Source organism: Arvicola amphibius, chromosome 6 (genome assembly GCF_903992535.2).
Source record: "Arvicola amphibius chromosome 6, mArvAmp1.2, whole genome shotgun sequence".
Classification (NCBI taxonomy): Eukaryota; Metazoa; Chordata; class Mammalia; order Rodentia; family Cricetidae; genus Arvicola; species Arvicola amphibius.
In genome coordinates, this window is record NC_052052.2 from 35,556,360 (window position 1) to 35,584,151 (window position 27,792).

Genomic DNA, 27,792 nt, shown 5'->3' on the forward strand with positions numbered 1-27,792 from the left:
CCTAGAACTAAAGTTACAAAAGGTTGTGAGCCACCATGGGGATTCTGGGAACTGAACACAGGTCCTCTGGAAAAGCAGCCAGTGCTCTTAACCACTAAGTCATGTCTCCAGCTCCCAAGAAAATCTTTTATATATTAATTCACCCACATATTTTAAAAATAAGTGGTAACAAGGAAAACACTAACATCAAAAATTAATTCTCAGCAGTACAAAATAATACAATGTATAAATTACTGACGAAGTGACTAGAAAAACAAGAAATGATGGTTAATCTTTACTATCAACTTGATTAGACTTACATTCACCTATAGGGATGAGGCATCGCTGCATATTATTGGTGAAGGTGTTTCCAGAGAGGACTAACTGATGAAGACGCACCCAGAATGTGGGTGGTACCATCGCATGTGCTGAAGCCCTGACTGAAGCAAGGGGTGTAAAAAAGACACAGTGAAGCACCTGTATTTCTGCTGCCCTGCTTCCGGGTTAGCCATGAAGTGAGTAGCTCTTTTCTACCACACAGTCCTACTACCATGATGTTCTTCTGCTATAGCACATGAGGCCAACCTACCACGGCCCGAGCTCTCTGAAACTGGGAGACCTAAGAAACCTCTGCTTCCTTATTTAGCTCGCATTCTTTGCTCAGAGTGATGAGCAAAATAACAGGAACACAGGCGAGTCTGAGCACTTACATTGAAAAGATGCAAAGTCTCCTTGTTGGTTAGTAACTGAAACTGAAGGCCAGGCTTCCTACTGTCACAAGGAAGGCACTCATAAAATTCAGGCTCCTTATGCGTCAGTGAATAAAGAACTATGATGAAATTTCCAGATTCTGAAAAAACCCTGAACAACAACAAAAAAAAGGCATTGAATTAAAATCTAGTGCTAAAGATATTATACTGAAAGATCTCCCAGGAAAGTTTCCCAATCTGGTCAACAAACTGCTTAAAGTACACGTGCTTACCTTTTGTTGTTATTTTTTTAAAGATTTGTTTATTTTTTAATAATATATTTAATTTTATGTGCATCAGTATGAGGATGTCAGATTCCCTGAACTGGAGTTGTGAGACAGACAGCTGTGAGCTGCATGTGGGTGCTGGGAACTGAACCCAGGTCTTCTGGAAGAGCATCTTAACTGCTGAGCCATCTCTCCAGCCCCCAAAGATTATTTTTGTTTTACGTGTATAAGTGTTTGTCAGTATGTATGCACCTACACGATGCGCATTCCGGTTGCCCTTGGAGGTGCAGAGCCAGTATGTGGGCACTGGGAATCAAACCAGGGTCCTCTGCAAGTGCAGTCAGTGCTCTTAACCATTAAGCCATCTCTCCAGCCCCCAAAGTTCTTAAATTTTAAAAAATTCTATAATAAAATATATAAACAATCTTTGCAAAACATCAAAATAGATATGTATAAAATGGAAAAAAACTTCCTTTTCAAAAATGAGCACACACACACACACACACACACACAGCAAGACTATGCCCACAATGGTGTACACCTACAGCTACACGGAAGAGTGGAAAAGGGTCATTTGAGTCCAGGAGCTCAACACCCACCTGAGCTTTTACTGAATATTTACTGTCTATCAAAACTTAAAAACAAGATGTGTAATTGATAGCCAGGTGGCGGTGGTATACGCTTTTAATCCCAGCACTTGTGAGGCAGAGGCAGCAGATCTGACAAGGCTACCTGATCTACAGAGCATGTTCCAGGCTAGCCAGGACTATACAGAGAAACCCTGCCTTGAAAACCCAGAGGGGGGAAAAAGATGAGTAACTGATAATAAAGCTAAATTGTACTAAATCACAGAAAAGAGCCCACAAAGCACATTTAGCACCCTGGGACTAAAGAGATGGCTCAGTGGTTAAGAGTCCTCACTTCTCTTCCAGAGGATCAGGTTCAATTCCCAGTACCAACATGGTGCCTCACAACCATCTGTACGGGAAATCCTCTTCTAGCCTCCATGAACACAAGGAATGCATGTGAAACATAGACATACATATAGAGATACCCATATACATAAAATAAATAATAATAAATTTTTTTTTAAAAAAGAAAATATTTAGCACCCTTCTTCTCTTTTTTTCTGTCTGGGATAAGAACTCACATAATACACGCTGGCTTGGAACTTGCTATGTAGCCCAGGCTAACCTCAAACTGGTCTTCCTGCCTTAGCCTCCCAGTGCTAGGATTATAGGTAAAGTAGGCCTCATTATGTCTGGCTTGTTTTAGTAACCCCCCTCCCCCAAAAAAGGAAAAAATTCACTTGGAAAGGAGAACATATAAAAAGTATAATTATAAAAGCATCTGAAAAAATAAAGGAATTCTTTTATTTTAGTAATACTCCAAAAGTGGGAAAAGCCTAAGCAAGAAAGAAAAATGGTAAATTTGACTCAAAATAAAAAAATCTTGGGGTTCAACCTAGAGATGAATCAGTCATTAAGAGCACCTGCTTGTAGTGATATTTTGTTTGTGCTTTAACAAATAAAGCTTGCCTGAAGATCTGAGTGCAGAGCTAAGCCACTAGAGGCCAGGCAGTGGTGGCACACACCTTTATTCCCAGTTCTTGGGAGTTCCATGCCTTTAATTTCAGCACTAGGAAGGTGGAGACAGGAAGGGATATGCCTGGGTGGAGAAAGAAATATAAGGCAGGAGGAGAAAGAAGCTCAGATGCAGTCTGAGGTTTGGTAGAGATGGATGCAGTCTGAGGCAACAGTCTGAGGAGGCAGTCTGAGGACAGCATCACTCCTTTGGTCTGAGCATCGGTAGAAATAAAAGGTCTAGTGGCTGGACACTCTGCTTCTCTGCTCCTTCAGCTTTCACGCTGATAGCTGACATTTTTATTATTACTTCTACTATTAAGAACAATTAGAATTCGTGCTATAGCTGCTACTCTTCTAGAGGCCCTGGGCTTGATTCCCAGCTCCCAGCTGACAGCTTGCAGCCAGTTGGAACTCCAGTGCTTGGTCTAAAGGCTTTCTTCTAGCTCTGTGGGCACCAAGTATGCAAACAGTACACAGACATACATATAAGCAAAACACACTTAGAACAAAATAACCAACACAACACCACAAAATAAAAGCTTCAGTATAGGTCAGAGATGTACAAAGCTTTGGCTTGGAGACCCAGCACAATGAGGAAGAAGAATACAGTTGGGGGAAAATATTGTAACTAAAATGAAGTGAAGTAACAATTCAAGGGAAGAAAGGTTTGCTCTAAGTATTTATATGCTATGTGGGCAGAGAGAAATGGGGAAAGAGAAAAAGGAGGGAAGTGCATGACCTTACAAATATATGAAAAAGAAGCACAATCCAAGAAAAACTAGCCCAAGACACCAGAAACAGCAACTTATGCCTGCAGTTCTAACACTCAGAGGCCGGGGCAGCAAGACTACCCTGAGTTCAAATTCAGTCTGGGCTACACAGTGAATTCAAGGCCATTTTGGCTAGAGGTTAAGACCATGTGTCAAAAGACTGAAGAGAAAGCAAACAAAGGCTTTCCGCTTACCTGTTTTGAGCTCATATCCTGCTTCTCTGTCCTTCTGTCTGGCCAGACTAGCATCCTTAAGTGTGATCTTTCATTCGGAGCCTCTGGAGTTAACACAGCCTATGCCTACCCACGATAGCTACAACTTACCTCCCCTCTCTGTAGTCTCATTTAATAAAAGAATTATTTTTCTTTCTTTCTTTTTTTAAAGATCTGTTTATTATGTATAGTGTTCTGTCTGCATGCCAGAAGAGAACATCAGATCTTATTACAGATGGTTGTGAGCCACCATGTAGAAGCTGGGATTTGAATGTAGGACCTCTGGAAGAGCAGTCAGTGCTCTTAACCTTTGAACCATCTCTCCATTCTAAGGATTATTTTTCTTAAAGTATGCATTTATTAAGTATTATAAAAGATTAAAGCAGTCTATGTATTATACGATTCATTATAATATAAACTAATACAAAATAAGCAGGGAAATAAACTAAAACACTAAAGGATAAAATATCACTTGCCTTTCCTGAATAGAAGAACTGAACATGTATCTCAAGCAGCAAGCCCAGACCTGAGGGCTGTAGATATGTATAATTCCAGAAAGCCAACTAAAAGAAAAAGACAAAGTATATCATCAGTCAAATATGGTGGCACATGCCTGTGGTCCAACACCTGGAGGCTGAGGCAAATTCTAGGGCAGATCTTACCTAAAAATAAAAACAAAATAAAAATAAAAGAAAATTTTGTTTTAATAAAGGGAAATTTATTTTTAAATTTTTAAATTAACATGCTTTAGATTACATCATTTCCAAGATTGGGCCTTGATGCTCAACAACGGCACATTCAAAGCTTCACAAATAAGAAACCACATTGATAATACAGAGGCAACATTATCATATCCCATCTACATAGATAAAGAGATGAGAACATGCTCTTTGTAAACCGGTTGTGGAGATAAAAGTAGGATGTCAGAGCCGGGCGGTGGTGGCGCACGCCTTTAATCCCAGCACTCGGGAGGCAGAGGCAGGCGGATCTCTGTGAGTTCGAGGCCAGCCTGGTCTACAAGAGCTAGTTCCAGGACAGGCTCTAAAAAAGCTGCAGAGAAACCCTGTCTCAAAAAAAAAAAAACAAAAAAAAAAAAAAAAAAAAAAAGAAAAAAAAGGAAAAAGTAGGATGTCAGAATAAATTAGCCTGGACTAGAAAAGAGTTGAGTTAGAGATTAGAGAAAACTAAAGTTTGTGGCTTAAAATTAAAATTGAAGATGATCAAATGCTATAACTATACATAGAGATAGCCCAAAATATAGAGATACTTATAGGAAAATCCCCACAATTGCCAGGCAGGGTGGCACATAACTCTAATCCCAGCACTTGGGAGGCAGAGGCTGATGGATCTCTGAGTTCAAGACCATCCTAGTCTACAGGGCAAGTTCCTGGTCTACAGGGCAAGTTCCAGGAGAGAGAAACCGTGTCTTGAAAAACAAATAAACAAATGCCACAAGAATTCCAAAAAACAAAAAAAGAAGATAGGACTTCTCTATAGCCTTGGCTGTCCTGGAGAATTCACTTTGTAGATCAGGCTGGCCTTGAACTGCCCCCTGCCTTTGCCTCCCAAGTACTGGGATTAAAGGTGTGTGCCACAACCACCCAGACATAATTACTTATATTACACTGTGTTTATTTCTTATAGTGGTCATTTCATAGGTAAATCATATACTTTATTATTGTCTATTTTTTTCTATTTGTAAATATCTTAGCACTTCAGTTTGAGTATAAAGGGATTTTAAACCCTAACACAATTAAACATGCTATGAACACAAAAAGCATGTAATAGAAAGATTGAGTTTCTGAATCGTCTTTCTCAATGTCATTAACCCAGTAGCTGTAGAGAAAAAAATATTAACACTAAAGGAACTTCTGTTCAACTACACATCAAGAAATTTTAATTCTATTACATTGAGCCCTGGATTCTTCAAGATACCATAAAGACAAGGTAATAAGAGAAGACTAGAGACCTTCAACTTCAGTTAGAATTCAGAAATACTGTATTTTAATTGATTCTAATAGTAAAATATAGAAGCTTAAGAATCAGCAGCTTTTATGGCTTTATAAAATGAGCTCAAGCCAGACTCAGTGACATACTCCTTTAGTCCCAGCACTCTCGAAGCAGAGGCAGGAGGATCTTTGTGAGTTCCAAGGTAGCCAGGGCTACATAGAAAGGTCCTACCTCAAAAAGAAAAGAAACAAACACAAAAATACCAACAACAAAAGATGAGCTCAATATTCATAATACATTTAATTTTTTCTTATCATCTGGATACACACCAGGCTGAAAGGATTTCTTAAGAGTATAATACTTACATTCCCACTAATGGTAGCGAATAAACCTTGGGATCAGATTCCAACAAAAGTAACAATTTTCGTGTTTCATCCATGGTGATATATCTAAACAGAACAGACTTATGTAAGAATAATTTTAAGTACATGTTTTCACCCCAAAACAGGCAAACTGAGTCCTGAATCATATTTTAGGTAACAGGTGAAAGAGAGACCACAGAGACAATATGTAAAACTTTCCATTTATTAAAACAGTCATTTACGATTTCATACTTAAAATATTTTACTCCTTAACATTACTTACATGCTACTTTTAAATAATGTTAATATTAAAAAGGACAATCTCAGAACCTATTAAGTTACTGGGAAAAGTGAAATTCCTGTTACTGGAAGTGTGCAAATATCCCGCAACTTGGTAAGAGAACTGTGACTTCTCAGGGAGAAGACTGCAGATAATGAATCCTCCAGACACACGCCTCCAGCCACTGCCAAAGCATATGATAACAAAACTCAAAACCCACTTCCCCAAGAGGACATTCTAAAACCTGGGGCTGGATATAAGACTAAGCGAGGGGCTGATGAGATGGCTCAGTGATTGAGGGCCCATACTGCTCTTGTAAAGGTCCCAAGTTTGGTTCCCAGCACCCATGCTGGGCAGCTCACAAACACTTGCAACTCCAGCTCCAGAGGATCCAACATCCTTTGGCTTCCTCAAGCACCTGCATTGACTTATACAAACCTACTCTTAGATACACAAACATACATAATTAAAAACAAACAAACTAAAACTGAATATCCCATGTCCTGCTTGCTACCAGAATACCAAGAGATTGCAGATGGGTAATGCAAAGACAATTCATTCTGTGTGAGCAAATGGACAGGAGCACAGATAAAAGGAAAATCATTTGATGGTCAATTTAAAAGAAAAAATTCTCATGTTAAAGAACACTTTATTATTCCAGAAGATATAAATGCTTCATTCAAATAGTTTTTGGTCATTGTGGCTTCTGATTATTTGTAATATAATTAATACATTTCCTACTGTGCCATTTCAACCAGCAGGCATGATTCTAGTCAGAATGTGAATTCAAAATAAGACGTCCTTGCTACTCAAAGGAAAAAGTCCTTTTTTTCTTCTTCTTCTTCTGTAGAACAGTAGAGCGTATCATGGCAAGCGGTTTTGGCTCTAGAAACCTAACCGGAACTAGGGTGGAGTCAATGGGAAATAAAGCCAAAAGTGTAATGAATGCTTACAGCCACTTCTGCTCAAACTTTCAAGCCCAAGTATTTCCAATGTGGAACCCTGCTCAGTAGAAGTTAAGTAAATGACAATCCAGGGAAGCAGTCCTGCGGAGGATCAGAAAGCATGCATCTTGACCTGGGACACTCGGGGACAGAGTCACAGAAGTCTGTTCTGCTACTTAAGGGAAGGCCACCCCTCAGCAGGTGAGCATGTGCTGAGCAGGAGCACTGCAGATCTTTCCTGGCCTTGCTCTCTACCTGCAGTGCCCATTACCAACAGCTAAAGCACACACTATGCATAAATTCTCCAGCATTTTTTAGTTCTATCAGATCTTTGTTAATAAAAGAAAATAACTTATAAGGTAGGCATAATACAACTTATTTTTCCCTCCACTTTTTTTTTAAAGAAATCAAATTATATATCAACTGATATATTTTGTGTGGTGTCGGGGACTTGGAGACTGAATTTAGACTCAGACTTACACATACAAGTACATTATCGGTGAGCCATAATTCTAACTCCACAGCCAATATTTTCTTTCTTTTTTTGGAGAGGATCACTGTGTAGCCCTGGCTATGTCTGGAACTCACTATGTAGACCAGGTTGGTCCCAAATGCACAGAAATGCCTGCTGCTGCTTCCTAAATGCTGAGATTAAAGGAGCCTGACATCATGCCCTGAAATCTACTTTAATTTAATTTTTTAATTACCAACATTTTATAGGGTGAAGCACAACTGTGTAACAAAAATAAAACTGTTATACCACAACAGCTGATTGCATGCTTAGCATATGCAAAACCGTGGATTCAATACCCAACAACAAATATTTAGAAATAAGTAATTTTCAATTTTTTTTCTCATTTTTTTATTCAAGATTTCCATCTCCTCTCCTTCTCCTCCCCCTTCCCTCCACTCCCTTCCACCTGTACCCTCACTCCACCCCTCTCCAAAGACAAAGAACCATCAGGGTTCCCTTCACTATGTTTAGTCCAAGGTCCTCCCAGCTCCCCCTAAGTCCAGGAAGGTGAGCAACCAAACTGACAAGGCTCTCAGTGAGCCCGTCCATGCTGTAGAGTACATGTTCATTGCCATTGTCCTTGGTTTCTCAGTCCTCCTCCACCGTCAGCCACATTCAGAGAGTCCGGTTTGGTCGGGTGGGGTGGGATGGGGATAAGGGGAGATGGAGAGAGTAAAGTGGGAAGGGGAGGATGGGGAGAGCTTGGGTGAATGGGATGGTTGGGTTATAGGAAGGGTGGATTTGGGAGCAGGGAAGTATATACCTTAATTAAGGGAGCCATTTTAGGGTTGGCAAGAGACTTGACTCTAGAGGGGTTCCCAGGTATCCAGGGAGATGCCCCCAGCTAGTTCCTTGGGCAGCTGGAGCCGGAAAAGGCCAGATCCTATAGTCATACTGATGAATATCTTGCATATCACCACAGAACCTTCATCTGGCAATGGATGGAAATAGAGACAGAGGCACACATTGGTGCACCAGACTGAGCACCCAAGGTCCAAATGAGGAGCAGAAGGACGGAGAACATGAGCAAGGAAGTCAGGACTGCGAGGGGTGCTCCCACCTACCGAGTTGGTGGGGCTGATCTAATCAGAGCTCACCAAGGCAAGCTGGACTGGGACTGAAAAAGCACCGGATAAAACCGGACTCCCTGAACATGGCAGACAATGGGGGCTGCTGAGAAGCCAAGGACAATGGCACTGGATTTGGATCCTACTCCACATACTGGCTTTGGGGGGAGGGGGCTAGCCTGTTTGGATGCTCACCTTCCTAGACCTGGATGGAGAGGGGAGGAACTTGGACTTCCCACAGGGCAGGGAACCCTTACTGATCTTTGGACAGGAGAGGGAGGGGGTGGAGGGGGGAGGGAGAGGTAAATGGGAGGTGGGGAGGAGGCGGAAATTTTTAATAAGAAAAAGAAAAAAGAGAGTAGAAGTAAAAAGTGGTGTGTGGGATAGTGAAAGAATTGGGAGAGATGGAGTAGAGAGTGGATTTGATTAAAACACATTGTGCAGGTGAATGAAATTATAAAACAATAAAAAAAATCACATGTGGGAAAAAAAAAAAGAAATAAGTAATTTTATCTCCCCTTATTACTGACCAAATGGCTGGATCTCTGACATGAAAAAGACTACAGAATTTAGTACTATGTGGGTATCTGGAGAAATATATTAATTCAATCAATATTTATGAGCTTAGACTAATGGATTTTTTTTTTACTTACCCATGTTTATAGGTTCCTTGAATTTGAACAATATTCAGATTACTACTCAAGTTTCTTGCCAGAGCTGTAGGAATAATGGGAATAGGCTTCACAGGCACACATTTGAAGGAATTTGCTAGCGTTATTGCTGCCCAATGCAAGTCAAAATCCACACCATCCAAACTCTCCCTGGGGGTGATCTGAGCTCTCAGGGAAAGCAGCTTTCCGCAGTCCAAGCAATCTTTGCTACATACATGGTACTGTAAAGCCTGAGGAACCAATATCATAAAATTATAACTATGAAATGTATCCATAGCTTTAAAGTTCTTAACATTGTTATAGACACCTCTGTAATATCTTACAATGACAAAATTAAATTAGTTCTAATTAACATTTCAATTATCAATTCTTCCACATGATCAAAAGATTATGTGAGTAATTGAACCAACAGTCTTAAGCTCCAACGGAAGTTTCCAACTTGGATGTCTAACAGCTCTTCAAATTCTTTTTTTTTTTTTTTTTTTGTTTTTGAGACAGGGTTTTTCTGTGCAGCCCTGGATATCAAACTCACAGAGGTTTGTCTGCCTCTCAAGTGCTGGGATTAAAGGCATGTGTTAACACTGCCTAACTACTCTTCAAATTCTTGCTGGGCAATTATCACCTCTAATAAATTTTACTATACTGGGGGTAGGTGGTGGTGGAGTATGTAAATTAATTATGACTCAGCCTTAGAGAATCTCAATCATTCCTTTTTGGTTCCTTTTTCATTAATATTCAAATTATTAGTGTAACACACAGACACACACACCTAATACACATCCAACCTAGATCATTCTCTCTGACGTCAGTCAGCTTTCTTGATCAGATTTGACAGAATCGTCTTTTCAGAAACCTCTAATAACTAAATACACAAAAATTTCCTTTACCTAGAAAAAGCTCTCTATAATCTGACTAAACAAATATTCCAGTCTAATAGCCCTTAGCAAAAGTTTATATACTACTAGCAACCTTGAGCACTTCCCGAACTTTCCTGTCTTGATCACATCTCTTCCTTTTCTGGAATATTATGCATATCTCTAGCCTCAGAAACCACATTACCTTGGATTTTTATGTCCATAATAATTCAATCACAGATCATTACAAATAATTCTCATTACAGACTTATTAAAATACCATAAACCACACACAGTACGATTCTTATACGTAATTAAAAACGTCATCTGCACTTCAGACACAGGACCCAGAGGACCTGAGCTGGATATGACCCAAAGCCTCCTCCCAGAGGACCAGCTTTCACACTACCAGAGGTGCCATGCAAACTTCCAAGAGAGGCAAGCAATTAGTCCTACCCACCTATGACACCTATGAACCACAAGGAAGCATGGCACACTAACCATACAGAAGCACTAGTGGAACACACATCAAGGTAGTAACCAACAGCTTTCTAATTGGACTTCAAACCCACTCAAGAAAGAAATGATGTTGGTACTGGAAACATGGCCAAGAGCCCAGGGATAGAAAAGTCATGGATTCTGGAAAACCTTCAAGTTTACTGAACTATATAATTCCCAAGTACAATCTAAATATTTATCCTTCCTCAAATAGGTAAGTTGTAATTCTCAACCCTCATCAAAGAAACTTGTCTTTGTAACAAGAGACCATTACAGAAAACCACAACCAATCAAAATGCAGAGAGTAAGTTCCAATGGGTCCTTCTATAACACAACTCCTGTACCCAAGGCCCAGGGTTCATTGTTGAAGAGGATAGAAAGATTGTAAGAGCCAGAAAACAGGACATTTGCTGTGAGATTATCTCTACTAGAAATGTCAGAGAGGCTATACAAATGAAGTCTCACCAACATGGTCACCTAATAAGTCCGACAGAATGACACCACCACCAGTGAACATGCTGTCGGGAAGGCAGAACTCTCGTGAGGCCTCAACCTTAGACAAAGAGCTACAGGCAACTGAGAATGTTGGGGGGGGGGAGTCTTCCCCAGGGAAGAGGACACTAACTGGTTATCCAATATTAAGTGGCTGGCCCTGAGATAACATTATACAGATGGAGTAGGTTGAAGTTGTGTGTGTCTATGTGTGTGGGATCTGTAAAATAATTTTTTAAAAAGCCATAAATTTGAGAGAGCAAGAGAGGTGTACATGGGAGGGAGGAAAGGGGAAGATGATGCAATTATAATTTCAAAAAATAAAAATTATTATAAAAATGTTATGAGTGAATTTCACCTTTAAAGTTGAACTGAAGTCATCTGCATTATGAACTATCATATCTCTTGAACAAAGTCCTTGAGTATGAACTTTGCAGGGGATCAGAAAATCTCCAGGAAGAGATGCAGTAGGAGCTCTTTCTAAGCCCTCCGGGACTGCTCGGCCAGGATCAAAGCGATCCACTGTCAGTGTCACACCTTCTTCATCTGCAGACACAATATCAACCATTACACAGCATGCTAACTAAACACAGAAGACACCAAACCAAACCACATTTTAGCAAAGTATTTTGATCATACTGGTAGTATACTAAAATCTTACATTTAAAAAAATGATTTGCTTATAGTCTACAGATGACTACACCATGAATTCTGTAATGGGTAGTTTACTCATTTTCATACCCATGGTGTGTAGCAAAGATATTAGCAAAAGCATATATAGCAGCTGGCTGAAACAAATGTAATTCTATAATAGCAACACAATATTTTTTTACAACATATTACCTTCATCCACTGTAAGAGAACCAAGTAAGAAGCATAGCACATTGTTTTTATTCTGCTTAGCATGACGATAAGCAAGTCGGATGGCCTTTTCAGTTACCACAAGTTTTGGCTTTCTGAAAAATAAGAAAGTGTCTTATGAATGGGGTATACCTGATGCCCTAAAAATAAAACCCTTCTATAAAGGACTGACTAAAATATAACACAGAATCAAAAACTGTATACAAAGATTACCACCAGGAGATCCCTAGTTATTGCCAAGAAACCCTATAATAGACAAGGCCACCTGAAAACCATATTGGCCATAAACAGACAAGAAAGGTACAAACGATCCCCAGGCTCTTGATAAACCAAGAGGCCAACAGGTTTCTGTAAATAAAGTTTAAGAGAAATAGTCACATTCACTTGTTTACATATCATTTATGTCCAATAACAATATTCCTGAATACCAAGCATAAATAAATATATTTAAAACAAGAGAGCTGGTCATGGTGGCATGCACCCTTAATCTCAGAGCTCAGGAGGTGCAGACTTCTGTGAGTTTGAGGCCAAGCTGGTCTACATAGTAAGTTCAGGCCAGGCAGAGCTATGTAGTCCCTATCTTTAAAAAAGGTGTGTGTGTGTGTGTGTGTGTGTGTGTGTGTGTGTGTGTGTGTGTGTGTGTGTGTGTGTGTGTGTGTGTGTGTAGGGATGGCTCAGTGGTTAAGAGATCATACTGTTCTTCCAGAGGTCCTGAGTTCAATCCTAGCACCATCAGGTGGCTCACAATCACCTGTAATTCCAGTTCCAAGCAATCTAGCCTCTTCTGGCAACTGCACTAACAGGATTAAAAATGAGCACTAACATGATTAAAATAAAATAAATCTCTAGGCAGTGGTTACATATACCATTGATCCCAGCACTCAGGAGACAGAGGCAGAGAGATCTCTGAATTCAAGGTCAATCTGGTCTACAGAGTGAGTACCCTGTCCTAAACAAATGAACTCTATAGTGTTTATTTTACTTTCTTTCTCTCATATTTTAATTTTTTGAGTCAGGGTATCTATACCCCAGACCGGCATCAAACTCCCTGTGTAGCCAAGGATGACCCTGAACTTCTGATCCTCCTGCCTCCTCCTGAGATTAAGGCATGCACCAGCAGGTGCTTTATGTGGTGCTACAGATTGACCAGAGCTTTGCGTGGGTAAAGAAAGCACTCTACCAAATGAGCAACACCCCAGCCAAGTTTAGACATGCTTGAAAAAGAATCATTCAGAACTTATAGAAATAAAAGATTAAATTGATTAAAAATTCAAAGGGTTGGAGCTGGAAAGATGACTCAGCAGTTAAGAGCACTGACTGCTCTTCTACAGGACTGGGGTTCAATTCCCAGCTCACAACTGTCTGTAATTCCCATTCCAAGGGACCCAACACCCTCACACAGACATATACACTGGCAAAACACCAATGCACATAAAATAAAAATTCAAAGGATTACATAATCAACTGGAAACAGGTATACAACTGTTTATTATTTGATAAACTATACATATATATTATAAACATTTCTTCATACATATGGTATATATACTTCCATATTTAATAAGCAACCTAAGGGGCTTTGAACCTAATGGCTCAGAGGTTAAGAGCACAGGATGTTCTTCCAGAGGTCCTGAGTTCGATACCCAGCAACCACATGGTGGTTCACTACCATCTGTAATGAGATCTGGTACCCTCTTCTGTTATGCAGGCAGAACTCTGTATACATCATAAATAAATAAATAAATAAATAAATAAATAAATAAACAAATAATCTTAAAAAAAGAAGAAAAAGAAAAAAAAGCCACCAAAAACTTAATGGTAGAACACTTGTTTAGCCTGTAAAGGCTCTGGGTGGAATACTTAAGATGCCAAGAAAAACAGAGAGTAAGGCACAATGTATGTATAAAGCACAACTAAAGAGAAAAATCAGAAGAACTAAAAATAAATTATTCAAAATACATTAGCACAAAAATCTGACAAAAGGTTTAAAAATGAGGGGAGCTGGGTGGTGGCGATGCACACCTTTAGTCTCAGCACTCAAGAGGCAGAGGTAAGTGGATCTCTGTGATTTCAAGGTCAGCCTGGTCTATAAAGTGAGTTCCAGGGCAGCCAGAGCCGTTACAGAGATAAATCCTGTCTTGAAAAAGAAAATGGGGGAAGGCAAGCATAACAAATACTTAAACGTCTACAGGTTGTTTTTTACGTGTGTGGGAATGGCTGTATGCATTTGTGAGCCATGTGTATGCTTGGTATCCATGGAGACCAGAATAAAGCAACAGATGCCCTGGAACTGAAGTTACAGAGGGTTGTGAGCTGCTGATACGGGTACTAAGGACTGAACAGGGTCCTCTGTAAGAGCAGCAAGTACTTTTAACCACTGAGCAATCTTTCTAGCCCCAAGACCCTCCTTAATTTTTTTATTACACTTACTTATTTGTGGAGTTGGGGAAGGGGTGGTCCTGCACATCTAATATAATGTGTAAGGAGGGGGGGAAAAGACAATTTGCAGGAATTAGTTCTCTCCCACCACCATGTGGGTCCAAGGGATCTAACTTAGGTCATCAGGCTTGGGAGCAAAAGCTCTTATATTGTGCTATCCCACTGGGTCAAAGCCCTTTCTTTTCTTGTCAATGGTAGCATTCTTCCCTGCAAACTTCTTCAGAACTTGAATGTTTTGACTTGTATATCCTCTTTCTCCAATCAATCATCAAATGCCATAAAACGTTTTCAAAATACCTTGTTTTAGCCAGGTATAGTGACATATGCCTGTCCCAGCATCTGGAAGACAGGCAGGAGACTGTTCAAAGTCATCCTAGCTACATAGAAAATACGAGTGTAACGTGGGCTGCATAAGACCCTGTCTCAGAAAACAAACAAACAACAACAACAACAACAACAACAAAACCCTTGTTTTACTTTTTCTTCTGATCTGAATACTGCTGACTATTCTTATTACATATAATAAACACTATTTCGTAATTTATACTCCAGGTACTGTGCTAACTATTTTACAAAGCCTTTCTCATTTAATCTTCGTAAAAGTCTATGAGGCCAAGAATGGTGGGGCATGTTATAATATTAGCATTCAAGAGGCCAAGGCAAGAAGATCAAAGTTTAAGGTCAGCCTGAGCTACAGAGTAAGTTCAACTCTAGCTTAAATAGTGAGATCCTGTCTCATAAAAACAAACTAAAAGACCAGGATGGTGGCACGCACCCTGAGACACAGGCAGATCTCTGTGAGCTTAATTAATAATTAAGGTCAGTCTGGTCTACATAGTGAGTTCCAGGCCACCTGGGGATGTGTAGTAAGATCTTGTCTGGAAAAAAAATTTAAAGTACCAGGAAAGGATCATATGTTGCCCCTATAGGAGAGTGTTTATTTTAGTACATGAAACATTCCAAAGGCTACACGTGATCCTTTCATGGCACTTTTAAATTTATTTCATAAATAAGTAAACTGATAACTGACTACTTTTTTGAAGTTATTTAAGTAAGAATTGGTTAGGATCATCCCTGTTTTGAAAAAAAAAAATTGGTAGGCTCAGGAACTGAGGGTCCAGACAGCCTGACTCCAGTTGAGAATACCTTAAATCACCAAGGCAAAATCTAAGATGGGTGGCAGTGCCACATGGTTTTAATCTCAGCACTCTGGAGGCACAGGCCAGCCTGGTCTACATATCAAGGTCCAGGACAGCCAGGACACAGAGAAACCTGTCTTGAAAAAAAACAAAACAAAACCAGCCCATGATTACGGATAAGTACCTACAGACAGACAGATCTGGCTCTCTACACTATAACCTATATGCTGGAGGACACTTCTTTTAGCAAGTAAGTCCTTAGACATAACATCTCAATTGATTACTATTGCTTTTAAGTTTAAATTTCCTCCAAAAGGTCCCAAAGAGGACTATATTATATGCCTTCTAACCTGATCAATTCCGGCTCAGTTCCGTGTTCCACACAAATGCGATGCTGAAGCACAAGAGACAATTCCTACGATATTTAGAACCTTACATTTGCAGAACATTTTAACCATGAAATTAGGATTCCTTCTCAAAAATATATGGAAGATTTAACACGGAGATGGACTTTTTATCTGATAGGAGCTTTTAGTGAAAAAGTAAAGAAAAATGAATACAGTTGAACGTAGCTTATCTAAAATCATCGAGACCACAAGTACTTCAGGTTTGGGAGTATTTGCATATACAAAATCTTGGCGATGGAACTCAAATCTAAATATGAGATTCACTTATGTTTATAAACACCTATAGTCTGAAGGTAATTTCATACGGCTGTATTTTATACATGGGTAGGATGCAGAATGGAGCACTTTAGTATCTTGTTGACAGTCAGCAAGTTTCTGATTTTGAGGGCACGTGCCTTTGCCAGCTCGACCATCTCTCAGTCCAAGTTTCAGACTTTACAGTCTGGGGAAATGGTTCCTACCAGGCAAGCAGAAAGAGCTGAGTTTGGATCTCACAAAGATGGGAACAGTGGCACTATCTGTATCACCCAGTATTTGGAGGAGTGGGGAGCGGGGGTAAGCTGGCCAGCAGTCTGGCTGAAAAGACAAGTTCCAGATTCAGTGAGATCCTGTTTCAAAAGCTAAAATGGAGAGCAACAGGGGAAGACACTGGACACCAACCTCTGGCTTCTACAAGTGCACACACACACAAATCAAAAGGAAAAACAGTGGACTTTTGGATTTAGGCAATCCAACTTATAATTAGTAATAACAATCAAGTCTGTCTTAATATTCTTTAATGATTCATGCTATACTGGTTTGATTTGAAAAGAGAACCATACCTGTAGTAACAGAGATGCAAGCAGATGAAATCTCCAATTGGCATTGGGTTCCAAAGAGCCAGTTTTGATGGGGGGAAGTGAAAAGGTACCATCTTGCTTGAAGAAAACCTTAAAAAAAAATTAAAGTACAAGGAAAAGCAAACAGTATAAATTTTACAAGAAACAGTTAATTCTCTTTGCCAGGCATTCCAAGTCCTTAAGAGGCCAAGACTGGGAATTCCAGGCCAGCCTAAAAAACAGCTGAAGGGAGCAATGTGAAGGTCTTGAACCTTCTCTGAAGAGTTATGTTGAATGTTGAACACATATGTAAAATGCTTCAAAAATAATTTCTAATTCATTGATAAGTATTTAATGTCTTTTTCTTTCATTTTCCACTCTACAGGACCTTTAAAGATCAATCTATAATAATTCTTTCCTCAGCACAGTAAAGAAAGGGTCATGCCAGCTGAAATCCCAACTATAACTCTTATTAACTATATAACAGATTGATCAATACCTCTATGTTGTAGTTTATTAATTAAAAAATACTGCATAGGGCCAGGCATGGTAGCATACACTTGGGAAGCAGAAGCAAGAAGGTCTATGAGTTCAAGGCCAGCCTTGTCTACATAGTAAGTTCCAACAGAGCAAGGGCTATGTAGGGAGACTCTGCTCAAAATCTCAAAATACGAGAGAGAGAGAGAGACAGAGAGAGAGACAGAGAGAGAGAGAGAGAGAGAGAGACACAGAGAGAGAGACAGAGAGACAGAAAGAACGAATAAAAATACTTTAGTAGTGTGATACGACAGAAGGGTCAAGATTAAAGTAAAAGGAATATGATAGCCTCCTGATCATGTTTCCTATTGTCTTTATCAAGAACATCTGGCACAAAGGAAGCAACAGAGAATAGAAAAGCTACCCATGGGCATAACTGTAGTTTAGAAGAAAAAGAAAATCCATATGCCAGCATTAATTGTTCCTCTCTAGGGGCAATAAAATGATCCAAAGAACTAAATCACCCAAGTCAGTGTGTCAGGTCCTCCATGTAATAACAGACTAAGAAAAGCAGGGACAGGTGGCCAGTTCCTCCTTCCTATTCCGCTTAGGAAAACATGAGGAAAATTGGGATAACCAATGTGAGATGGTTACCTGCAAGGACTCAGTGCTCAGACAGAAGGAACCAACACTTTTCCATTCCTCTAAGATGGAAATAAGCAATCTTCTAATTTACAACCTCAGTTCAAGTGATTTCTCACCAATAAAACATCAATGTCATTAAGTGAGAGAGAAAAGAGAGCTAATATTTACTAAGTGCTTACTATATGCCCATTCCTTTAGTTTAATCAGCATATTTAATACCTTCCTGGTAATCGATTAAAAAGTGATCCCCATCCTCATCTTACAGTAAATGAACGAGATCAAGGGATTCACCTAATTAAAGTAGAACCAGGTATTCCTGGTTCCGAAGACTGTGTTCTCCTTTCTCTTCCAGTATTCTGTCTCAAGCTAACCTGGGCAGCTGCAGTAAAACACTGCGTGAAAAGCATTTTGAAGGCCCGCATGGGGGCATGTGCCTGAGGTCCCACAGCTTGAGAGGCTAAGGAAAGAGTATTTAAATGAGTCCCGCATTTCAAGACCAGCCTGAGGAACCCAGCAAGACCTCCATCTCAAATAACTAAGCAGTCAGGCACAGTGAAACATGCCTCTAATCCTAGCATCTGGGAGGATGAAGGAGAAGAACTGGGTGAGTGTGAGGCCAGTTAGGGCTATATATCAAAACCTTGACTCAAAAAAACAAAATTGGACCTGGAGAGATGGCTTAGCAATTAAGAGTTCTTGCTTCAAATAGCAGAGGACCCAGATTTATTCTTAGCACATGTATGGCAGTTCACAACCATCTGTAGCTCCAATTCCAAGGGAACAGATCCTCTCTTCTGGCCTCCTTGGGCACCAAGCATGTATGTGGTACAAATACATACATACAGGCAAAACACTCATACATATAAATAAAAAGAAATAGTTAAATACATAATCAATCAAATAACGTGTCTATACCTGGTATTCATCTGGTACTTTTTATAGAGGAACTACAGGCTCTATACTTGGTGAGTGATTTATTCAATTTCTGGCACTCAGTACCCTACAAAAATAAAAGGATATTGTTAAACATAGAAGAAGAAACATTACTTAAATACATAATAACAAAATTAAGCTGCTTCTAAGAAAAGTAACTATGGAATAATAAAATTAAGTACTGTAAGTCTTGGGATATTTGTACTTGCCTACAAATGCAAGGTCCTATGTTCAATACACAGAAAAATAAAAGATTAAATGTCAGTAATAGGTTTTGATTGCTTTCATACTTAAGTCATTCAGCCTATACACTAACTTTAATATTTAATTAGGTATACATATTCATTAAACGATGTACATATTTTATCCCAAAATCATTTTCTTTTTTTTTAAGACAAGATCTTGCTGGTGGTGGTGGCACATGCCTTTAATCCTAGCACTTGGGAGGCAGAGGCTGGTGGATTTCTGTGAGTTTGAGGCCAGCCTGGTCAAAAGAGTGAGTTTCAGGACAGTCAAGGCTGTTACACAGAAAAGCCTGTTTTGAAAAACAAACAAACAAACAAACAAAAACAAGGTCTCACGGTGCACAGGATTTAATCCCAGAATTTGGGAGGCAGAAAGAGATGGATCTCTGTAAGTTTGAAGCCAGCCTGGTCTACATAGTGAGTTCCAAGACACAGTGTTATGCAGAGACCCTGCTCAAAAAAAAAAAAAGGCAAAATAGTAAATGCTGACCTATGTAGAAAGGACTAGACAGTCTGTTCTTTGCTTCATTAGTAATTAATTAAACTATCCAGTAGGATTTTTTTAGATATATGGATTTGAAACCCAAGAGAGGCAGAAACTAAAGGTTTGCTGTGTGGATGAGAGGGCACAAAATATTAGTGAGAATACCCAGCAAGTGTGCATTTGGATCCAAACTATGAACACAGATTCTTTCACAAGTCAGTTTGTGGGGACAGAGATTTCCTGCTTATCGTCCCAAGAATGAGTCTGTTGAGAGATGGAAACAAAGAACAGACTCTGTGGGACATGGTTTCCTGCTCTCACATACACATGTCGCACACACACACACACACACACACACACACACACACAACAACAACTACAACAACAACAGTAATGATAACAATAGATAAAAATCTATGGCAAATAACATGGCTCAGAGGATAAAGGTGCTTGCTGCCAAAACAACTGGAAACCTGAGTACCAGCCAACTCCTGCAAGTTATCCTCAGATCTCCCAATTACACTGTAGTATGCGAGCGGTACACAGGCATACACACACACACACACACACACAGAGTAAATTTTAAACTCTAGTAAGAATTTTTAAAGGAATTATCTGACTCAATTACTAACACAAAAGTTAAGTCATTTAGAAGATACCTTTTTCATAACATCCAAGGCTGAAAATACCTGAGAGAACAAAATTCTGCAGTATATGACCTTTAAAGAACAACTAAACGTCCCCCATAGAGATATTTCAGCTTCTTGAAATACAAGCTTTAACAGAAGAAGGAGGAGGAGGAGGAGAAGAGGAAGAGCCTTTCTTTAGCACTTGGTTGTCATGGCAACAATAATCACACTGATAACTCTCCCTCCACAAAGTATATAAAGTGCCACTTTCCTTCACTAACAGGAGTGTTTTTAAAGGCCTTGTCTGTCTCTCCTTTCATGCATTAGGCCTTTTTCATTTGAAAACGATCAAATGAGATTTGATAAACTAGTTTACCTTGACAGTATTATGTAAAGCTAATGGCCAAAACTGCACAAAACATATACCTAGCTCTATAAAATAGAGTATAAAAATACTCTCCTCAGGTAGATGCTATCATACAGCAAACAAGAACCATTAGGCCGTCCTCACCTCTTCTCCCTCTTACCCAGAGTAAGTTCTTTCCAACCTCCCCCCTTAGTTGACCACATCAGCCTGCCGGATTCAAGGACAAGTCCCTCCAGTGCAGACACAAATGTGTCTATGAACAACAGGTTTTCTCCTGCTTAGAAAGTCAGTGGCTTTTCTTCATATACAGACTAAAAAGGCCTTCATAGTTAGTTAGGCCTTACCCAATCTGCACCCGAAACTCCTCGTCATTCATCCTCCATCTATCAGCAGTCATCGATAGGACTGCACAGGCGGTCCTCCCCGTTTACTTCGAATTTCCTACTAAACCCTATTATCCAACTTCCACCTCGAATGTTAAATCCCTTATGGTGACATCACCGCCCCTGTGTTCTGACACGGTATTTCACAACTCGCTTCTGACAGAGGTCTACTTCCTGTAGATCACCGACTATAAACACTAACAGTCCGGGCCAGATAACGTCAAGAATGCAAGGACAAGGATCAAGGTTTCAGTCCCCAAGAAATTCTTTACAGTGAAAGCAATCTGAGGCACGTCACAAATGTAAACCTCTTTCACGTTCTTCAGCAGACAAGAGGCAAGGTTCTGACGTCCGCTTTCTTTCTCCCCTGGCGCCCTGTGGTCACCAGTCCCAGCGCGCTAACGCGGACCGTCCCTCCCAGGCCGCTAGTTACTCACCGTGCTTCCCGGGCCCGGCGGGCGCCTCAGGGGACCAGGAGCACGAAGATCCACCGTGGCTAACGTCACGGCCGCCGCCAAGCCGGGGTTTGTTTCTAGGCACCCTAAGGCCGGCTCCAAGAAGCGTCCCAGATGACTGTGGCCCCGCCTCTGGGACGTTGGGGTCGCGGGAACCCAGGCGGCAAATGCCAGCAGCAGGAAACCGAAGGGCGCGCCGCGCCTGCTGATTGGCTAGAAGCCCGGCCAGTCCCGCGACAGGGCGGTCTAATAGCGTCACGCAACGTCTCTGCGGCCTTCTGCTGTGACAACCAATCGGATCCAGGCCTGGGATTCGTTTGCCCAATCCCAAGGCTCTTTGGAGAACCGAGGGCGCTACGAAAGAATGGGATCACAACTCCGAGGATTTAAACCTGCATTTCATCAACGGTTAAGTTCCGGGATGGGTTGGCCAAACCCAAACGCATGCGCAATTAAAAAAAAAAAAAAAAAATCCCAGCTGACTAGCTAGAAGTGCTTCCTGCACTGATTGTGCTCTAATGGCTAGGATCCTCTCAACCGAACTTGGTGGTTCTATTCCTGTTATTCTTGCACTCTCTGGAGTCAGGTGCTGAGACAGGGGGATCGCCGCGAGTTCCAGACAAACTGAGATTTGGATTGTTTTAGAGACCCTGCCTCAAAACGACTAGCGTCGGTTATAGTAGTGTACCGCGATAATCCCAGCCTTCAAGAGGTCGGTGGACGCAGAAGGATCTGCACGCAGTTCAAAGCATCTACGTAGCAAATCCAAGAACAACCTGGTTTACAACCCTGTCTCAAGAATTTTTAAAAAAGTGTTTTCAAGACCTTTAATGGACAGAGATAAGAATAAAGAAGGTTATGTCTGTTTCAATTTGTTTCTTAAGTAGACTCATTTATTTTGGGAAATTTTTCTCGTTGAACAAGAAAACCTGTGGAATTTATACTTACTTCCGGTGCTAATAATATTGGGGACAGTGGTGGTGTGTGATTTGTGTGCGTGTACCTTTGTGTTCATACGTGGAAGCCAGACGTCCATGTTGGCTATTTTGATAATGGTTTTGTTTTTTGAGACAGGGCTTCTCTGTAACTTTGGGGCCTGTCCTGGAACTAGCTCTTGTAGACCAGGCTGGTCTCGAACTCACAGAGATCCGCCTGCCTCTGCCTTCAGAGTGCTGGGATTAAAGGTGTGCGCCACCACAGCCTGGCTCCATATTGGCTATTTTTAAGAGATGATCAGGCATTGTAATAAAAATCTAAAGATCAAAAGAAGAAAATATATAATGTTAGGGGAAGGTAGCAAGCATGTGCTTAATGATTAGTTCATGTAACATTAAACTTTAGATTTGTGTATCTTTTAAAAGGCAGGTGAAAACTAACCTAAATGCATTAAAGATTGTAGACAATCATGTATCAATATTGGATTAATTGAAACATATGTACATACTAATATAGGATGCTAAAAATAGGGGGAAATGGTTGGGAGGAGTTGTATCCTCATTTTTTTTTTCTTTTTTTCCCCTGTAAATCTGAGAGTGTTTTGGAATGCAGACTGGCTATGCAACATAGTGGTAGTGTACCTGCTCAGCATACGCAGTCTTTGGTTGAGTCACTAGCACCACGTAATAAGTAAACACTTTAAAAAGTAAAATCTTCCAGGTGGTTGTGGTTTACACCTTTCATCCCAGCACTTGGGAGGCAGAGGTAGGGTGATCTCTGTGAGTTTGAGGCCAGGCAGGCACCAAAGCTACACAGAGAAACCCTGTCTCAAAAAAAACAAAATAAAATGTAAAATCTGGGGCTGTAGAGATGGCTCAGTGGTTAAGGACACTTGCTGCTCTTGCAGAGGACCTGGGCTTGACTGGGTGGATCACAGTTGTCTTTAGCTCCAGGGGACCTCTTCTGATCTCCTTGGGCACCCCCACCCCTGACTGGCAACACACACATACACATGAATAAATCTTTTTTAAAAAAAAAGAAAAGCCGGGTGTTGGTGGTGCATGCCTTTAACAGCACTCTGGAGGCAGAGGCACTAGGAAGTGGATCTTTGTGAGTTCGAGGCCAGTCTGCTCTACAGAGCTAGTTATAGTCAATGCCACAAAAAGAAGCTGCCTTGCAAAACCAAAATAAATAAATAAATAGGTAGATAGGTAGACAGACAGATAGACAGACAGACAGATAGATGGCAATAAAGGAGGAGCTGAAGCATATTACTATCTTTTGAACAACTAAAACACTGGATTTCTAAGAAGAATGTGTATTTAATGCTATGCATAAATAGTTGTTTTGAGACAGGGTCTCATATAGCCCAGGTTGATTTTGAATTCACTGTTTACTCAAGGATGATCTAGATCCTCCTGCCTCTGCCTCTCAAGTGTTGGGATTATAGGCATGGGCCCCCATGCCTGGTCTATGCCATTATGGGGCTCAAACCTAGGGCTAGTGTAAATGGTATATCAGCATTCTTGCCTGCTGAGCTACATACCCAGCCCCAGTGCATAAATACTCTTGACCAAAATGAAAACTGATCATCCTTGGCAAACAAGAAGACTGCCCTGAAGGCAGCCATGCTGCTCATTTTTATTTACTTAGTTTTCTTTACAGTCCTGGGGATTGGCCTCGGAACCCTGGGCATGTTTAAGTAAGTGCTCCGGCGCTAGCTCTGTCCTCAGCCCCTTTTTATTGTTTCGAGACAAGATCTTGGGAAATTTCTTAGGTTGGCCGGAACTTGCAGTCTCGACTCAGCCTCCTGAGTGGCTGTGTTCCTGGCATATTTCATCATGCCCATCTGGCCCATCTCTTTTAGATTATTTTCTGCCACTCTGGAAAACACAGAGAGCTTTTCTCCAGCATGACTGCACCAGAGAACCTGTACCAGCCCTGGAGGATATTTTAAAACAAACCTCAGAGAACACCAAAGATCTGGCTCACCTAGGTCATATGGGGAGGCATTTCCTCTATGGCTAAGCAGAAAGCTTATAATTGGTGCAAAATGAGGCCTGTGATTGGTGGAACTTGAAATACTGTTGTGACTGGTGCCAATATAATTCTTCCTTTGCATGCCACTTCCCCACACTCCTCCTTGCTCTATAACCAGGATAGTCTCTTCAGTTTTTGAATCAACTGTGAAGGCACTCTTCTGTGCTGCCCCCTTGTGTTGCAAAATGAGGCCAAATAAAAGGCTTCTGAAAAATAAAAATTTTAATAATAGCTTTATTTTAGAAATGGGATGACCCTACTTATATTTAGGAAAGCTTGTATTTCCAGGTATTTTTTAGACATTTTCTTAGAGTAATGGTATAGTGCAACAAGCCCCAATTGTGCCATTTAGTCTTTCTGAAATTCATTGTCTTTGTCTCCATATTGTACACTATCATGACCGAGTGAGTGTGTCAGTAAAACGCTGCCAGATGCTATTACTCTAGGTACACTGTAGTGAACGTTACTAATAAAGGAGCAACGCCATCCTATATTTGCAGAGATTAAGCGATCTGATTTGCCAAGTTAGAAAAGGCAGAAATTTAATGAAATAAGAGTTACAAATGCTACCAGGAACCTGTTAGGCACGAAGCCCTGTGTTAAATGATAGGGGACGTTTAAATGATGTGGCAAGAGTGAAACAAGGAAAGTACTGTTTATAGACTAGGTAATAGGAGGTAATTATCCAAAACCAATAGGAATTATTCGTGGATTGCCTGCCAGGTTAAACAGAATGACTTCATATTGTGCTGTTCCTTTATCCTTGTCTATATATGCATTGTCCATCGAGACGCTGGCATTCCTATGGCTCCTGACCTTTACAGAGAAAGACTGCCTTCATGCTTTAACTTGCTTCATAGAGAACCATTCCACGTGCATCACACTTTTAAAAATGTATTAATTTGGTCTGTAGGTATACTTTAGTGATACAGGACTTGCTTAGCATGCATGAGGCCAGAAATGCTGAAGCACTGGATAAAAAACAAAAACTAAAATACAAATTATAATTTTTAATTGTATACATAAGGTATTACAATTATACACTGTACAAGGCTAATTATAAAGGGGAAAATCATCCACAGTTCTATACCCTGATATAGAGTAACTGTGTCCAAGCCAAAATTCATGTTAAAAAGATGTCTTTTGAGCAATGTCTCATTACGTAGCCCTGGCTGGCCTGAAATTCAGAGTTTGCCTGCTACTGCATCCTAAGTGCTGGGGTGAAGGAGCGGTGAAATCTTAGCCTCCTGTGTGGTGGCAGGAGACAGATGAATAGACTGTGAACGACAGCACTTATGAGGAGTCCTGTTCTTACAGAAGATCCTCAGAGTACTTTCCTTCTCCTTGGTAACCTCTGAAGTCACAAGAACATGGAAACTGGCCCTTACCTGATACTGAATTGGCCAGTGCCATCATCTGAGGTTTCATTTCCTCCATAAATGAGAAACATAATTTAAAAGCTACCCGGTCTGTGGTATCTATTATAGTGGCCCAAATGGCCAAAGATACTAACATCAGTTAGCTTTGGATTTTGGAGCATGGATTTTCTCAGGCTTTCCTCAAACAGATGCAGGACAACCTCAAACAGCTGCTTCTCCTGCCTCCTTATGGACATGTATCTGCTATATCCAGTTTGGAAATTCTTTTCTTTTTTGAGACAGGGTCTCTCTGTGTAGCCCTAGCTGTCCTGAAACTCACTGTCATATATAGACCAGACTGACCCCAAACTCACAGCGAACCTCTCAAGGACTGGAATTAAATACCCGAATCACCATGCTTAGCTAAGAATTTTTTTAAATCTCTTTTCATCCTGCCATAGTTAGTTTTAGCTGTGAACTTTACACTAACCTACAGTCACCTGGAAAGAAGGAAATTCAAATAATTGCTCTGTTCAGTTTGGCCAGAGGCCATGTCTGTGAAGAATTTTATTAATTCTTAATTAAGGTAAGAGGGCCCAGCCGACTATGGGTGGTCCCATCCCTAGGCAGGTCAGCCTGGGTTGGAAGAAAGGTAGCTGAGCCAGCCAGTAAGTGGCATTCCACAAGAGCTTTCCTCCATGGCCTCTGCTTTAGTTCCGGCCTCTGCCTTCACTTGCTCATGGGCTGTTGTGTCGTGTAAGCCTTGAAATCCATTTATTTATTTACCTATTTTTTTAGACAATTTTCTTGTGTTGCTGGCTGTCCTGGAATTCACTCTGTAGGCTAGACTAGCCTCAAACTCATGGAGGTCTGTCTGCCTCTGCCTCCCAAGTGTTGGGATTAAAGGCCTGCACCACCACTGTTCTGTTTTTTTTTTTTTTTTTTTTTGCTCATTTTAAAAGCAGGGTCATACTATGTATTCCTGGCCGGCAATGAACTCATAATATCCATCTGCCTCTGCCTTCTGGGATTGAAGGCATGCGCCACTGCATCTAATCCTTTCCTCCCCAGGTTGCTTTTGGTCCTGGTGTTTATCACAGCAGCAGAGAGGCAGATTAGAACAGACACCAGTTCCAAGTGGTCAGCCCTAACCATATACACATATCTGTAGCATGGTCACCATGATGAGACCAGGTAAGTGTTCTATCTGAAGGTACTCTCACCATGAGAATAAAGGCGTCTGCCATCAGGAAAGAGGAAGTTGGAATCAATGATTTTTCTTTTTCTGTGTTCTTTTATGCACTCTTCTAAACCTCCAACACCCAACTTTCCCCTTTCAGTTTTGACTTCTAAGTTTTACTACTGCTTTTTAAAAAACAACTACTTGTGCTTTGTAGATGGCTCAGTGGGCAGACACCTGCTACCGCACCTAACGGCTTGAGTTTGATCTCTGGGCCGCAGATGTTGGGAGGAGACAAATGACTCCTTAAAGTTGTCCTGTGACCATACCTGCACTGTGGCATGTACACCCATGTGTACACACACATGCACACACACGCACGCGCACACACACACACACACACACACACACACACACTGTAATAAAAAAAAAAAAGCAAGCCAGCCATTGGGGCACACACACACCTTTAATCCCAGCACTAAGGAGGCAGAGACAGGTGGATCCCTGAGTTCGAGGCCAGCTTGGTTACAGAGAGAGTTTCAGGACAGCCAGAGCTACACAGAGAAACCATGTCCTGGAAAACAAACAAACAAACAATAAACGCAACTGCTACATTGCCCTTTTAAAATGTTATTGTATGATACAGAGTCTTCCTGGATTGGGTTGATCTCTTCATCCTCCTGCTTCAATGGGAGGTTCTTCTTTCCTGAACCGATATACTTTCTAACTGCATTCTAAGTACTTTTTATTATATCCACATGTAAGTGTAGACCTCACCCCTCACCAAGGAAGCCTTTCTCAGCCGACCAAGACCTTTACAGGAATCCCTAACTAATCAACA

At 40.7% G+C, this 27,792-nt stretch overlaps 1 protein-coding gene across 1 annotated transcript in view; it reads right to left on the bottom strand.

Annotated features, from left to right (window-relative positions):
* The window catches only part of Stil (STIL centriolar assembly protein), a 49,472-nt gene extending 27,916 nt beyond the window's left edge, over nucleotides 1-21,556 (bottom strand). The window contains exons 1-9 of the mRNA XM_038334222.1: nucleotides 21,420-21,556; nucleotides 18,857-18,941; nucleotides 16,823-16,930; nucleotides 11,999-12,111; nucleotides 11,514-11,701; nucleotides 9,294-9,541; nucleotides 5,839-5,922; nucleotides 4,000-4,086; nucleotides 690-840 (exon numbers count right to left, since the gene is read on the bottom strand). Coding sequence (XP_038190150.1) covers nucleotides 690-840; nucleotides 4,000-4,086; nucleotides 5,839-5,922; nucleotides 9,294-9,541; nucleotides 11,514-11,701; nucleotides 11,999-12,111; nucleotides 16,823-16,930; nucleotides 18,857-18,867 — 990 coding nt within the window. The 5' untranslated portion in view covers nucleotides 18,868-18,941; nucleotides 21,420-21,556. The remainder of the gene's footprint in view (nucleotides 1-689; nucleotides 841-3,999; nucleotides 4,087-5,838; nucleotides 5,923-9,293; nucleotides 9,542-11,513; nucleotides 11,702-11,998; nucleotides 12,112-16,822; nucleotides 16,931-18,856; nucleotides 18,942-21,419) is intronic.
* Between the last annotated feature and the right edge of the window lie 6,236 nt (nucleotides 21,557-27,792).